This window comes from Mercenaria mercenaria, chromosome 5 (assembly GCF_021730395.1).
Source record: "Mercenaria mercenaria strain notata chromosome 5, MADL_Memer_1, whole genome shotgun sequence".
Taxonomy (NCBI): Eukaryota; Metazoa; Mollusca; class Bivalvia; order Venerida; family Veneridae; genus Mercenaria; species Mercenaria mercenaria.
The window spans coordinates 41,376,219-41,392,359 of NC_069365.1; the positions used below are offsets into that span (position 1 = coordinate 41,376,219).

At 33.8% G+C, this 16,141-nt stretch overlaps 2 protein-coding genes across 13 annotated transcripts in view; one reads left to right on the forward strand and one right to left on the reverse strand.

Moving 5' to 3' along the window:
- Positions 1 to 1,049: 1,049 nt before the first annotated feature.
- Positions 1,050 to 9,747, reverse strand: LOC123557002 (short coiled-coil protein B-like). 2 transcript variants are annotated; one of them, XM_045348168.2, is made up of 6 exons: positions 9,453 to 9,747; positions 8,061 to 8,132; positions 7,498 to 7,584; positions 6,900 to 7,038; positions 5,348 to 5,403; positions 1,050 to 3,478 (listed from the first exon to the last, which is right to left on the reverse strand). In XM_045348168.2, the coding sequence occupies exons 1-5, from the start codon at positions 9,514 to 9,516 to the stop codon at positions 5,355 to 5,357; spliced, it is 411 nt and encodes a 136-aa protein (XP_045204103.1). In that variant the 5' UTR covers positions 9,517 to 9,747; the 3' UTR covers positions 1,050 to 3,478; positions 5,348 to 5,354. The 2 variants fall into 2 exon arrangements, with proteins under 2 accessions (XP_045204103.1, XP_045204104.1); XM_045348169.2 differs by lacking the exon at positions 5,348 to 5,403 and having other exon boundaries at positions 9,453 to 9,742.
- A 16-nt stretch (positions 9,748 to 9,763) lies between these two features.
- The window catches only part of LOC123557003 (uncharacterized), a 99,852-nt gene continuing 93,474 nt past the window's right edge, over positions 9,764 to 16,141 (forward strand). For all 11 annotated transcript variants that reach the window (XM_053543298.1, XM_053543305.1, XM_053543302.1 and 8 more), the window contains exon 1: positions 9,764 to 9,894. The gene's annotated coding sequence lies outside the window, so the exon portion shown is untranslated. The remainder of the gene's footprint in view (positions 9,895 to 16,141) is intronic.

Genomic DNA, 16,141 nt, shown 5'->3' on the forward strand with positions numbered 1-16,141 from the left:
ACCTCTACCTTTTTGTTTGTTTTGTTATTGAACGAAATATTCAATGTTTATCAATATTAAAATGGATCTAAGTGAAGTTTTTATGTGTGCTATTTATAGAACTGTGTCGGGTCTTGCACATTAATAAAAGTAGTCCGGCAGCATACAATACGGAATTCAAAAGGTACAATATGGAATTTTTTTTCTGCCTGTTCATATTTAAAAGTGAAATACAAGCAGACTTTTTTACAGAATCTATATAGATATATAATAAATCATTGTATTCTTAGGGTAGAGAACAATGTGCAAATTATGGTAAACTGGATACATAACCACTAACTCATTACCATGTAATTTGTAGTTCAGGAGGAACCTTGTTGATATTAATAAGTTTTATAAAACACTGGGTCAAACACATTGTACTACATTTGGCTCGGTGCTTCATAAAGCTTTTAATAATGTGAAAACCCAAAAAGTTCTTCTAGCACGATATAACAAACCAGCAGCCAAGCAAACGACTTTCAACCAATGTTTTTTGTTTGGTTGGTTCAACACCACACCAACACAATTACTAGATTTCTCAGCTTTTGATGGTGGAGGGAGAACCACCAGCCTTCTGTAAGCCAGATGAATGGCTTCCTCAGATGAAGAATTCTTTGACCCAAAGGAGGCTGGAACCCACGTTGGAGAGGGGCATGTGATTTGAAGTTGGCACCCTTACCCTACCAGTCATGGAAGACCCTTGCAACAATGGAGGAAAGTCATTTTTTGTTGGTTTATCAGTTAATACAATTTTACAGATGTTCCTGAATTTCATACCAGTATTAACCTGTAATAAATGGCCAGCATCTTCCTCTGATGTATTACAGGTGGAGGGAGTACAAATTTTGATGCATTGTCTGGCATAAATCTTTGTGGATAACAAATGTCTCACTAGGGATTCAAATCAATGGCCTCTCGATAGGAATTCTTGTGTTCCACCTATTTAGCTAAACAGGTCGGCATGCAAATATTTGTAATCTTGCCTTACTTTTCTTGCTGCGACTCGCAAGAAAGAAAACCACTTCATGACATTTTTAAACTTTTATTTCACTTTACAAAGTTTGTCCAAAAAAGCAGAAAAATATTGTAAAAGATGGAGCAATACATTCATGGAAAAGCTTTTGTATCCTGTACATATTTACTTCACATACCAGTTTAGATTAAATAATATAACTATAAAATACTAATACAAAAATGTGACAAGTGTAAATGAAACAAAACATACAACCAAGATACACAGAATAAAAGATATATATTTTTAATACACAACTTGTAAACAAAATTTATCTCTTAACAAGTGCTGTCCGTAAGACAGCGCGCTCGACTTTTCTCAGTGCTTGACTCTGAATTAGAGCTTTGCCAGTAAAAAAATTCCAAGTTAAAAAGGGACATAATTCTGTCAAAATTCAAATCAGAGTTATGGGAATTGTGTCTCCTGGTATGGACTTTGATAGAAAATAACTATTTCGAGTTTCAAGTCAAAAGCTTGAATAGTAACAAAGATATTTGACTTTATCAAATTTTTTTTTTAAAAATTCTAAGTTAAAAAGGGGCATAATTCTGTCAAAATTCAAATCAGAGTTATGGGAATTGTGTCTCCTGGTGTAGACTTTGACAGTAAATAACTATTTTGAGTTTCAAGTCAAAAGCTTTAATAGTAACAGAGATATTTGAATTTACCAAAAATTTTAACAAAAAATTCGAAGTTAAAAAGGGGCATAATTCTGTCAAAATTCAAACCAGAGTTATGGGTATTGTTTCTCCTGGTGTAGACTTTGATGGTAAATAAGTATTTTAAGTTTCAAGTCAAAAGCTTTGATAGTAACAGAGATATTTGACATTATCAAAAATTTTAACAAAAAATTCTAAGTTAAAAAGGGGCATATTTCTGTCAAAATTCAATCAGAGTTGTGGGGATTCTTTCTTCTTGTGTAGATTTTGATGGTAAAAAAGTATTTAAAGTTTCAAGTCAATAGCTTTTACAGTAACAGAGATATTTGACTTTATCAAAAAGTTTAACCAAAAATTCTAAGTTAAAAAGGGGCATAATTCTGTCAAAATTCAAATCAGAGTTATGGAGATTGTTTCCTCTGGTGTAGACTCTGATATTAAATATCTAGTTTAAGTTTCAAGTCAATAGCTTTGATAGTAATGACAGAGATATTTGACTTTATCAAAAACTTTAACCAATGGTGACGCGGACGCGGACACGAGTGCAATAGCTCTACATTTTCTTCGAAAAGTCAAGCTAAAAAATGATTTGTTCATTTTAGATCTAAACATCACATTAATACATACTATCTTTCATTTTTGTTTTCCATAAGTGTTCTTATACATGCCACGGCTGACAGTATATTTCTAAATGATTTTTACAAACAAATTTATCATCTTAATTCTGTCATATTCAGAATTCAAAATCTTTTCAGAAATTCATATCTCTTATATCATCCAATAAGTACATCACAGTTTTCCCTTGGTCCAAAGCAAGAAAAAGCTTGAGAGATCAGTCTTCGAATTAAGCTTTGTCACTGGTCAAATTCAAGAGTTCACTGACAAAAGAATGTTGTTTCAAAAATCTGTAACTGCAGAAGTAAGTAACACTTAAATCAATTAAGACCATGTGAAAGAAGAAGTAAACATACTGTAAATATAAGATAAAAATCTCTAGTGATTTCCATATGGGTATGAAATACATGGCTGTGTTTTAGTATGTGGTTTCCACACACTTAAAACATGCCCATATATTTCACATCAAAATGTAAACTACTACACCACAAATCAATTCTAAGTAATGTCTGAAACCACATATTACTTTCAGATCTAAATATATAGTATCTTTTCAGAGCAGTACATAAAGCATGAATAAAATTTCCTGCTTGAAACTTGAAGTCGTGCTTTCTGTCGCATTGTAACACAATTTGTATTCAGATCACATAATCCTTTTTAGGTCTGGGATCAGTTGTTTCACTTTAATAAACATAAAACTAGTACAGTAATATAATGACTTGTACCTAAATGAAAAGAAGCTCCACAAATGTATACTGACAGATATTGAAAAACACCTGATGCATACAATTGATATTTTTTTTAGAAAGATTTTCCATACATTTAGATTTTTTACAGCATATTAGTAAGCATCGCTTAAAGTTGTTTTTTATGAATTTCCATTTGCACTCACAACATGAAATAGTAGCCTGAACAGAAACCTGGCTAATAAAAGGAGTACATAAATATTTGCATACAACTTGCAAGTAGAAACAATTGCCATATAGTATGCAAAAGGCATTTTTTGAAGTCCATGAGTGTATGTTTCAGATCTGGCAAGTTAAACATAAATCAACCAAGCTTTAAGGTAAAGACAACATGAATTAGGTGTTCCTGAACAAAAAAAATGTATATTGCACTTGGTCCGTGTCCAAATAGGTTTTCCACTCATTTTTCCTTTTTCTTGCTAGACCTGAAAAAAAAAAAAACATTATATATTTTTAAACATTATGATGTAAGGCGTATAAAAAGATCCAACATGCAGAAAAACATGTTGAGAAATGGAAAGAAAACTTAATTAGCATTGTGATTTCATACCTTTCGGGTTTTTTATGTAATTGTTTTGTGAGGTTTAAAACCATTTTTCACTAGTATTTCAGTAAATTACAAATGAAACCCAACCAATGTTCCTGAATTCTGCATCAGCACTGACTGGTTTTCTCAAAAGTAACAGACTTCTTCCCTACATGAATTGGACATTAAGGACTAATGATTTCAGTCATACAGTTTTTGTACCTATGCTATGACATGAAATCAAACTTTCAATTGTGTGCTCTACCTACAAAGCTTATATGGCTGACCAGAAATAACATAAGAGAGCTTTAAAAGGAGACAGTGGACTCAACTACAGTCAAACCTGTGAACAAAGACCACTCTTCGGAACAAGCAAAAGTGGTCTTTGTTCACAGGTGGTCTTTATTTGGGGGGAAGGGTCACTTCTCAGTTAGCCATTATCATGCTGATAAAAAGCATTTTTACAGCTTCTTGCTTTCTTAATATTCTATCAAAGAGCTATAAAAATAAATAGATCGGCAACTTGAAAGGCATATAGAGCAAATCTCGCCAACATCCCGTGACTACTGAATGGGATCGCGTTTACCGGAAGTGACGCTTTCTCCACGCGCCATTTTGTATGTGAAAGCAATTATTCATCGGTAAATTAATTATCACCGTATGACCACGCTTCATTTTGATGATAAGAAACATGTACTTTGTGTCTTAAGTCTATTTCACATTAAACTAATGTTGTTTTAGAAGCTAACATGTATTTTAACTGTAGTTTTAAAGGTACAAATTGTAACTCCATGCTCGCCGATGTTTGTTTTTACTAAGATAACGCCGATTCACGCTCTGACACGAGATCACGCGAGATTACAGCCAGTTGCCATTCTGTGTATTTTATACTTCTTTGATTCTATGTATTAATTCGGCCGGTGCAAACTTGAAAATTTTCAATCAAGCAGTAATTATTATGTTTGCTATAATGCAAAAGTCGTGAAAATTCGGCGGATTTCAAATATTTTCATGAAGGAACAGTCTAGCTTGGCCGTTATTGGGGGGGCAAATATGACCCTTGGGAATGAATTAGGTTGGTCGCTGGTCGCGGTCGCCAGGTAGTCGCTATTCACGGCCATTTTATGAGCATTTTTCTACGGGGGGAACCAGAGACCGGTCGTTGTCGACAGGTGGTCTCTATTCACGGGTGGTCGCTAGCACAAGTTTGACTGTATTCAGATAGTGGACTCAACTATGCTTGATAGTGAAACAGGGCATATCTGTTGAAACTAGCTACCAACAGCGTAATTTAATACCTCCTCCCATAAGGACAATGATGTTGGACAACAGTTTGAGTCAAATCCATTTAGTATCAACAGAGAAAGAGTGACTGTGCATCAAAATATTGATTAAAATGTCTAGGCAAAAGGATTTAACTTGTAGAATATTTCCACCAGAGTAATGCACCTTGTGTAATATGATGTGGGTGATTATGTGGAACAACTATATCAAGTTTTAACCAAATTCATTTAGTTACTAAGAAAGCATGAGAGATCTAAAAAAACAACAACATGAAATTCAAAGTAATAAGGAGGCATAATTCATGAAATATTTGAGCCCGAATTATGGACCTTGAATCATATGACGCGAGTGATAATATCTGACAACCATTTTAAGTTTGAATCGATTCCATTCTGATATAACAGAGATAGAGTGAAAGTGAATCAAAACTACATACTGAAATTTATACCAAACAAGAGGGCCATGATCACCCTGGATTGCTCACCTGATTTTCACAGCTTGTTTAAACAATTCTGGTGGATGGTCACACAAGGAAAATATCTGTAAAATTATTTTTGACTTGAAGGAATTTGGTAGAAGCCTACTTAAAAAATATTGTGAAATTATTTATGATCAGAAAAGCAGTTTCAGAAGAGAAGAAATTTAAAATTTTCCATAATATTGTCATACATGGAAATTTAGCTCTGCCTCCTGCAAACCCTGTTTTTAACAAAACAGAATGATTTGAAGGAATTAGGTAGACAGTCACTTTACTAAAGTTTAGGAACAGTGGTGTGAAATTATGTTAAACCTGGGCCAGGGGTTTAAGAAGTTTATGAGGTTTTCATATCATTTGTGTTATTCTATAATCATCTATCTAACATTCTGCAAATAGCAAAACATAACACAACACTTTAATAATTTAAATGGTTCTCTTTAACTTTTTCACAAAGGTTTCGTAGGGGTGCAACTTTGTTTCATTTTTTCTACGACGAATAATTACAGCAGTGGTCTGGAAGACACTTCTCTACCTAGAAGACTTTAATCGATCTGCTAATCAAACACTTATTCATGTGCTACGCAGACCGTATTCAGCTCTCTCTGTAAATTGATATCTGTTGGTATTTGAACAGGTTTTTATTATACTTGTTAAATTTAGTTATTTACTTGTCATTTTAGATATATCAATATTCTTGCTAAATATACTGAGCGAAACACAGCTTTAAGACTGTAAACAGCATCATTAAGGATAAACGCTTAGTCTAACATTTCACTCGTGTTGCACAATCAGCAGAGTGAACAAAATAGACACTCTCGTCCAATCAGGCAGTGTTGCATAAATCTTTCATTTTGATAAATTATCTATAATGTGTTATCAAGTAATCTGATTTGCAAACTTAAGTCAAGTGGCATGGGTCACGAATCTGTTCTTAAGACAGCGTTCGCCGAAAAATTTGGTTTGACAGAATCTGGAACAAGGTCTCCCCAAGACCACTGTGAAATTATTTCAAAATCGGCAACTTCTGAGGGGAAGTTTTTAAAGTTATTCCTTCAAGTTGTCATGGCAACCAGAATTCTGAATGGATGACCTATATTTGAAAGAATCTGAAAGGGGATCACCCATTAGGAACATTCCTGTGTTGGCCTAAAAATGACTTAAGAAACTGTGGATGACAAAAGATGGACATAGAATGACCTTAAAAGCTATTGAGCATTGTACTCAAGGAATAATGGTGTAGAAGTATCCTTATTAGGTCATATGATGTGGGTGATGATGAGAAACAAATATTCTAAGTTTGGAGAAAATCTATTCAGTAATAACAGAGATAAAGTGAAAGTGCATCAAAACTTTAACCGAAGTATAAACAAGGACAAGTATTGTAGCTCTCCATATATTTCGCATAGTTGAGCTATAAACACTGTTGTAGATTTAGTGAATCACATTGTTGTAGTCTAATATAGGCATAATCATGCTATATCAGCATGTAAAACTTTTTCGTAAAAAATTATCCAAGAATATTTATAATTATTATTATAACAAGAAACCAGAATCTTACTTCTTTTTAGATTTTGGTGAAGTAGATTGGAACACACTGCTTGCAGCCATTAAGTTCTCTATATACTGGCCAAGTACTTGATTTTCTGACTTCAGTTTTAGATTCTCCTCTTTCACTGTGTCCACTCGGCTAGACAGATCTACAAAATGCATTTTAACCCTTAGCCTGCTGCAGGCGAATTTAACAGCCTTTGCAAACAGCTTGGAACCAGATCAGACGCCGATTAAATCGGCGTCTGATCAGGTTCCAAGCTGTTTGCTACTCTGACAATATTTCTTCGAATTTTGGAGCAAATTGAATGAACTTTACAATTTTAGCAGACGACATTTCCAGCAGACGACAATTTATCTAGCATGCTAAAGGTTAAATGATGACAATAAGCAAATATCTGACGTATTTGTTAAAAGGAAGCAAACGTGGGCACTGTGCTTAAAATTAACAAAGTTCTTGTACTATCTCATTGACTATACCTGAAGCTTAGTGTTTTTTTAACTTAATATGGACACAATCTAGTCATAGCTGATTATTATCTTGACCAACAATTAGGCATTTCTTCTACTGACTAATCAAAGCTAAATTTGACTGATTCACAACTCACCATCAAGTGTGTTTTGTAGTTCTAACACCTGTGTGATCAATCTCTGTTTTTCTTCTTCTTCATCTCCATTTAGATCTGAGTCAACACCTGCAAGTATTCATGTATTTGTAATAGGAGAAACTTTACCATATTGCTGGACCAGTACATATTTGCAAAACAGTCATATCATAATAATAATTCATAAATTAACATAGTCTGCAAAACATGCTGAAAAGCTTCCAGGAATTCTACTGCATGATGCTTTATAAAACAGAAGGAATTTTTTACATTATAATTAAATAAAATATATAAGAAGAAAATGCTTTTTTAAATTCAATACAATTCTATTTCTTGAAACAAAATTGATACTATGGTCCTGTATTATTCAGTAGAATGTGTAATTAACTACATACTGCATGTAATTAACTATTTACTGCTTATAATTAACTACTGATTATTTACTGTTTGTAAATAACTATTTACTGCTTGTAATTAACTACTGATTATTTACTGTTTGTAAATAACTATTTACTGCTAAGTGTAACAAACTACAATCAATGTCTGCATGTAAATTAACTACTTACTGCTCGAAGTGATCATATTATTCTGGGGATCTGTTGGGTTTGTGAATGTATTCCCTCTCAAGGAAAGGTCACCTAAAATGATAAAATATTGTTATAAATTTAAATGATAGCATATATGTTAGATTGTACAGTTTAATTAACTGTTTGAAGTCCTTCTTCGTCCAAGCATTTGGAAGAATTTTCATTTACAGTCCAGATAAAAAAACTAGCTAACAAATTCTTCTTTTTCTTGGGACTGATGAACTGAAATAATAAATTGTTTTCTTTAGTATTTTACACATGGATTGTGATGATGAATTGTTGACTTTGCTTTACTGCTTGAGTAAGTAAACAACGGTCACTACCGGAAATCGCTGTTGACATTTCATATTAAATTTCAATATGCATCAAACCCCGAGTAAGAGCTAATTATGAATAAAAAATGTGATAATGGCAACTTTATGACAACTAATCATAACTTTTACCTGCAATTACTTAATACACTTGTAACACAGTACATAAAAAATACATACATGTATATATATTAGTCCAACTAATATGACGCGATCCTAGGAAATATTGAGATATTTTTTTATTCATATGGGCAATATCCCCACTTGCGTCAAACACTATAATGGGGCCACTATAATGTCCAAAATAGTTGAAGCAACTTCCGATGACATTTTCATCACTGCCGACACTTTAGATGCTATAGGTTTAAATGTCTATTATTTCATAAATTGGCCATAAATTAAAATATTACTTACATGTATCGAAAGGGGATCCAATTCCTCATTAATCTATGTTAAAATTATCAAATAATATCCAAAATTACGAATTTTCTGGTGATTTAAACCTTTGTATGTACTGTATACGCTCAACGTTTACCATATGTTTACACACCATATAAAACCAATAACTTTACATGACTGTGTACTGTGATTGAACTTCCGTTATTTTGGTCCTTCAAAGTTTTGACGTTAATAGATTGCCCGTCACAAATATAAAACAATCTGAACGTCGAATTATTTTGACTAGTATACAAATATTGACTGTAGTCGGTTCAAAAGCTCACATGAGCTTATGTTATACTTGTTTGCTATCTTGTCAACTTTAAATAAATCTTATTACCAGACCTCTAGGCTCAGGGTCTGGGACCCTAGGTAGCCACTTCCATTATTTGGGCGGAAGTGGCTATTTGTATGGTCACGTTGTAAATACATTAGTTGAATGACTTCAGTACAACGTAATACAAAACTGCCGTATGAATAGTCACCTGCGGCCTATTTCACTATTCATACGGGATAGCCCGAGAGGCTCATATTTTGGACTAGGCCTGGACTGATGGACATCCAGATCAAGAAAAACGGTGCACTAAATTACAAAACAAAACTTTATGAATATTACTTATACCTGCATCACTATCACTTGTTAAAGGTACATTGTACATATCCCCCGACTGATCAGACATTCTCATACACTAGGCTGTGACTCACAAGAAAACTGATGTGTAATTTGTAAATAACTTGACAGGCTTGGCGAGTTTTATCAATATGTCTCTTAGAAATAAAAATACTACTTATGTTGCTGACTTAGTTAAATTGTGCCTTTATTTAAATTTTACATCTAAGTATATCGTTAAAATTACAGAAAATCACTAAATTTTCATCTAATTAGTGGAGCACTTGTCCCTTCGTCTCCATTTTGATTTTGTGTATCACGTGATCGATACGTCAAAAACATGTGTAGAGAACTGTCAAGAAGTGGGGTAATGTTGACAAAACTTTTTCGAGTTTTATTATGAATGAAACGCCTAAGCATGTGACGAATTTATACAGGTCTTCTTTTATTTGCAGTAAGAATTATTTACTTTATTACTAGCTGACATATTTAGCAGAACTCTTGTTTATTCTCTAAAAGAAAAGTTCACACCTTTGTTTTGAACACTGGTGAAATGATTTGCACCTGTTCAGACCCAGTAGATAAATTTGTACTGTGTCATAGCTTTCGATTATGTTTCTCAAAGATATTTTCAACCTTGATTTAATTCAAACATATTGATAGGGTGTGTTGCATATGATTACTCACTAAAATTCATTCATTCTAGAATGTACACATGTGAATAGTGGTTGTTTTATAAATATAATGTACCATAAAAGACAATTTATAAGACATAACAGTAAGAACAGCATTACATAAGTAAAAGCAGCTTTGGCTTGTTTTTAACAGTGTAAATAACCACAGGGGTACGACATGTGTGGGTGACCTTAATATGGCATAACAAATAGTTCCATGTTTTTTTCCCCCAGTGGCTTGGGACTATTTGTTATGCCATATTAAGGCCACCCACATGTGTCGGACCCCTGTGCTTACATGTACTGTATCAGAGGGGCACCAGATTAACTATTTTAGCTTACACCGCCTCAGTAGCCTAGCGGTAGAGTGTCCGCTTTGAGTGTGGGAGGTCTGGGTATTGATCCCCGGCCGCATCATACCAAAGACGTGAAAAATGGTACTGGTAGCTCCCTTGCTTGTCACTCGGCAATTAAAGGGTTGTACCAGGAGGTAAAAAATTACTAAGCACTGTAGGCAAGTATCTGTTCCTGGATACTTATTTTGTCACACAAGATCTTTGTAGCTCATGTTGTATGTTGGATTAATATTATGCGACGTTGAATAAAGCTTACCTTTACCTGAGCAGACAGTGCTCATGGTGAGCCTGTAGGATTATTTGATTTCCATCATGTCAGTAAACAGCTATACATAGTTAATGTTTTCTGTTTATATATGAACTGACTTTAAATAAAATTTGTATTGGTATTGGTCATCGTCAATAATTTCGTTAAAAAACATCTTTTCCTAAAACACTATGCCAGTTTCAACCAAACTACACAGGAATGTTCTTTGTGTGGTCCCCTTTCAGATTCCTTAAAATCTAAGCCCTGCAGAATTCTTGTTGCTTGGTAACAAAACTGAAAAATTTCAAACATCTTTTACTCAGAAACTGCTGGCCTGATATTAAAATAATTTTCACAGAAATGTTCTTTGGGTGTCCCTCTACCAAATTCCTTCAAATCATTGTATTTTATTGAGAGAACTGATATATACAAAGAATAAGGTAAGTGGAACACACAGACAAGACGGGTCAGGTTTCAATAATTTTATATTGACTATTCAATAGTCTTCATCAGGGAGATTTATTGAGAGAAAAATGGCCACCAGAATATGCAGCTAGTTTTCCCTATATGGCTTTGTGAAAAACTTTGAAAATATTTTACTCAGAAACTGCTGGCTCATTTTCAAAATATTTTCACAGCAATGTTCCTTGTGTCGCCCTTCTCTAACTTCCTTCAGACTATTTTGTTTTGTTAAGAAATATGCCTGACAGGGAGCGGGGCTAGTTTTCACTATTTGGAAAAGTTTGAAAATGCTTCTCTGCAGAAACTGCTAGCCTGATTTTAAAATAAGTTTAAAGTATTGTTCCTTTTTCCAGATTTATTCAGTCCAGCAGTGAATGCCAGATGAGTGATCTAGGGCCATCATGGCCTTCTTCTTGTTTTTGCTAGTTGTGTAAACTTACTATTAAACTTCAGATATTGCAAAATGTGTCTAAAACAAGCCAATGTATAAATTTTAATTCAGTTTCATTTTTTGTCACCCAAAGTTTTTGTAGGGGATGGGTGGCACATAGATTTGCCTTTGTCTGTATGTCTGTCTGGCCATTAAAAATGTCCATCGAAATTTGTGTTGTGCATATCTCAAAAGTATTTGACCTATAGTCATCAAAGTTCTTTGACTGTTTCTAGGGTGGAAATTTTGATGAAAAAGTACCTGTATATATAGGAATGTTATTCAGCCTATGAAATTGTGCTTCTGGAGTCAGTCAGTCAGACCAGAGTGGTTGACATTGACCACTAATACATTGCATGCTGTAAAGCATGTCTCATAGAATGGAAAGTAACCTGACAGTTGTATCAAATGATACGGCTTTATTAAAAAAATCAAGATCCTGTATTTATTACAACATCATGATGCTTTCATTAAATGAATGGGTCTAAATAAACAAGCATATGAAGTTTACTCATAGATTATCTAGGCTTTCCCATTTTAATTCACAATGATATTTTTGTTAGATTGTGATCATAGAAAAAAAATCTGTTATCAAAGATAATCAGGGCTGCTTTTCACATTTGTTATGACAGCTGAAGTAACAAGGGAACTAGTCATTCTTAAGTCATTCTGTGAGTATATTTAGCTTTTGTTAATGAAATGTCAAACTATCAAAAAGAAAAAAAACAGTGGTATAAATACATAACTTAAACTTTAGTAAAGGTTACTACAGCCCAGGTCACCTTTCAAAATACAGATCCTTATTAATATATTTTGACAGTTTTGTTGTTGTTTTCCATCGTTAATTGCAGGAATTCCTTTAGCATATCTTTGGAAAATGGGGAAAGCTACTTCAGTTCGATCATTCGATAAAACATGTCAAAATAAGAGAAAACCTCTCAGATAATAGCAACTTCTGTTTGACATCATGTATATTTATAAGCTTTTAATTAAGCAAATTCAGAGATTAAATTGCAATAACCTTTGGCTTTCTCAACATGTTGAGAAAATTTTAATTTGTTTTTACTGGAAACATGTTACTCTAAGTTTGAGTTTAGACCATCAAAAAGTCCAGTTCTAAATTTTGACTACCTTTACAAAAACACAAGTGCAATAAAATTGACAATGTACTGCCAATATTTTCTTTGTAAATAATTTATTTTTCTCTCCTGAAGTATTCCAAACTGTTAAAAGTTTAAACTCTCAAGAAGGTCGTAAACAACCTATTTGAGCCGCGCCATGTGAAAACCAACATAGTGGGTTTGCGACCAGCATGGATCCAGACCAGCCTGCGCATCCGCGCAGTCTGGTCAGGCTCCATGCTGTTCGCTTTCAAAGCCTATTGGAATTAGAGAAACTGTTAGCGAACAGCATTGATCCTGACCAGACTGCGCGGATGCGCAGGCTGGTCTGGATCCATGCTGGTCGCAAACCCACTATGTTGGTTTTCTCATGGCACGGCTCATTTATTTTATAGATAAGTTGTTGTTTGAGTATCTTGGATAGTGTGTCAGTGATTTATGTGTCTTTTATCTATCAAAAAATGCTTTAGCTTAGGATAAAGAATGCTTACCAGATCAAATATTTTGATTGTTTATTGTTTTAACTTGGAAACTAAATTTTATTTTCATTCCTTGTGCATTGCCTGTACGTGTTTTAAAATCGTTGTTTGAAGGTTTGATACAGCATACCATAAATCCCATAATAAATGTTCCCCACTTACAAAAAGCCTTTACCCCTTTTGGGATTTTTTTTTGGTAATTTGCTTTTTAGCTCATCTGATTTTTTGAAAAAAAATGATGAGTTATTGTCATCACTTGAGCGGTTGTCGGCGTCGGCGTCTGCGTCGGCGTTGCCTGGTTAAGTTTTATGTTTAGGTCAGCTTTTCTCCTAAACTATCAAGCTATTGCTTTGAAACTTGATACTTGTTCACCATCATAAGCTGACCCTGTATAGCAAGAAACATAACTCATCTTGCTTTTTGCAAGATTATGGCCCTTTTGTACTTAGAAATATCAGATTTCTTGGTTAAGTTTATGTTTAGGTCAACTTTCTCCCAAACTGTCAAAGCTATTGCTTTGAAACTTGGAATACTTGTTCACCATCATAAGCTGACCCTGTACAGCAAGAAACATAATCCATCTTGCTTTTTGCAAGATTTATTGCCCTTTGGACTTAGAAAATCAGTTTTCTTGGTTAAGTTTTATGTTTAGGTCAGCTTTTATCCTAACTATCAAAGCTATTGCTTTAAAACTTGCAGCACTTGTTCACCATCATAGTTGACCCTGTACAGCAAGAAACATAACTCCATCCTGCTTTTTGCAAGATTTATGGCCCTTTTGGACTTAGAAAATATCAGATTTCTTGGTTAAGTTTTATGTTTAGGTCAACTTTTTCTCTTAAACTATCAAAGCTATTGCTTTGAAACTTGCAACACTTGTTCACCATCATAAGCTGACCCTGTACAGCAAGCAGCGTAACTCCATCCTGATTTTTGCAATAATTATTGCCCCTTTTGGACTTAGAAAATCATTTTCTTGGTTGAGTATTATGTTTAAGTCAACTTTTCTCATAAACTATCAAAGCTTTTGCTTTAAAACTTTCAACAGTTTTTCACCATCATAAGTGGACACTGTACATCAAAAAACATAACTCTATCCTGCTTTTTGCAAGAATGATGGCCCTTTTTAGACTTAGAAAATCACGGGTAGGACAATATTTCTATCACACAAAAAAAATCAGATGAGCGTCAGCACCCGCAAGGCGGTGCTCTTGTTTAATACACATTTATTTAGAGTATGAACAATTTCTTGGTGAATCTTGTAAGCAAACAGAAAATCAAAACCAGGTTAAAGTGTTGGTGCAGATTCACTCTATCTTTGTAATTACCATTATGAATTTGATTTAAACTAAAATAATTATTTCTACACATCATAGGACAGAAGGTCCATAACTCACATCCAAATATTTCATGTATTATGCCCCCAGTTTACTTAAAATTATTGTTCCACACCATTACCAGTCATTCCATTAATTATGTTCTTTTTGTACTTAGAAATTCTGGTTAACGTTTTGATACAATTTCACTGTCTCTGTTATTACTATATGGATTTGACTGAAAAACTGATGCCCCACATCATTATGCACATCAGGAGTATTCAACAATCCAGTGATAGCTCTAGTTACCTCAGATATGATCTATTTGCTGTCAGCTGTTGTTGATGAACAGGTAGAACTAAATAAACCCTTCCTATTAAAATCCAAGGCAGACATTTTCCTCCTGCTAAAAGTTTGAAGTGGACAAGACCCCTCCTGCGATTTTGAACAGGTAGAAAGAAATTCTCCCAGAATTGCTACTCTGCATGTTTCAAATCACAGGAATGGCTTTGTCCAACTAAGTCTAACTAAGTCTAACTTAATATTTCAGCGGGAAGGGTTTTGACCAACTTGATTTAACTTGATATTTTAGTGGGAGGGGTAATGTCCTATCTGTAATACAATCATTTTGTAGCTTCTGTTAAAGTAACAAAAAATCAAGAAAGTCTTTGAAACAAAAGAGTTAATAATTCAGTTGAAATAATGAAAAACTGTTCTCTCAAGGAGTTAATTCTATTTCTAAAGTCCATTTTTGACAAAGAAAGATTAAAAGCTGCTAATCCTCTACCTGTTGAAAACCAGTTTCAGGGACTATAGGTTTGTGTTTTCTGTCCCTCCATAACTCTATTACACATCAAGAGATTTTAATATCAATAGATAAAAATATTCCTCATAATGAGATGACATGTTATGGGCAATACCCAGACCCTTAGCTTAAAGGTCAAGGTCACACTTGGAGGCCAAAGGACAACAGTTTTTTTGCTTGTTCGGTCTGTAACTCAACCATCCATCAAGAAGCTTTAATATTACTTGGCACAAATATTCCCAATAATGAGGCAATGGATCATGCACAACTTTTAGGCCGCTTAGGTCAAGGTCACACTTGGAGGTCAGATGTTAATATTGTGTTAAGAGGGTCTGTTTCCAGTCCATAACTGTGCGATTATAACATTATTTGATACAAATATTCTACATAATGAGTTAATGTGTCATGTGCAACACCAGTGAACCCATTTGCTGAAAGGCCAAAGCTGATGTGTCATATGGAGCCACCCAAATTTGAAAAAAAAATGTTTGTCTTTTCTTCAAAATTACTTCCCTTTAATATGATGATATTCCAATTATGAAAAAGGATAGGTAAACTAAAATGATTTTTATAGTAAAAGGTGTTTAAAAAAATTAACAACTGCAGATTTTTAGATTTAAATTTAAATTCATACATTTTTCTTAAGAACATATTGTTTTTATTACATACCAGTACTACAATATTATTATATTTATATATTAGATCATTAGGTGATAATTAGTCGTCTTCCAGTAGAGGACTTTGAATTGCAAGGCAGGCATTTTAATATCTCACCCAGACAGTACAAGTGTCAAAAAATACCTATTTGTCT

Excerpts from the sequence above, each read along its gene's own strand:
- LOC123557002 (XM_045348168.2), bottom strand. The coding sequence starts at position 9,516 with ATGAGAATGTCTGATCAGTCGGGGGATATGTACAATGTACCTTTAACA. Across the intron at positions 7,039-7,497 it reads ACTACAAAACACACTTGATG|ATCTGTCTAGCCGAGTGGAC; the intron begins GTGAGTTGTGAA and ends TGCATTTTGTAG. Across the intron at positions 5,404-6,899 it reads TCACCAAAATCTAAAAAGAA|ATATTTTCCTTGTGTGACCA; the intron begins GTAAGATTCTGG and ends ATAATTTTACAG.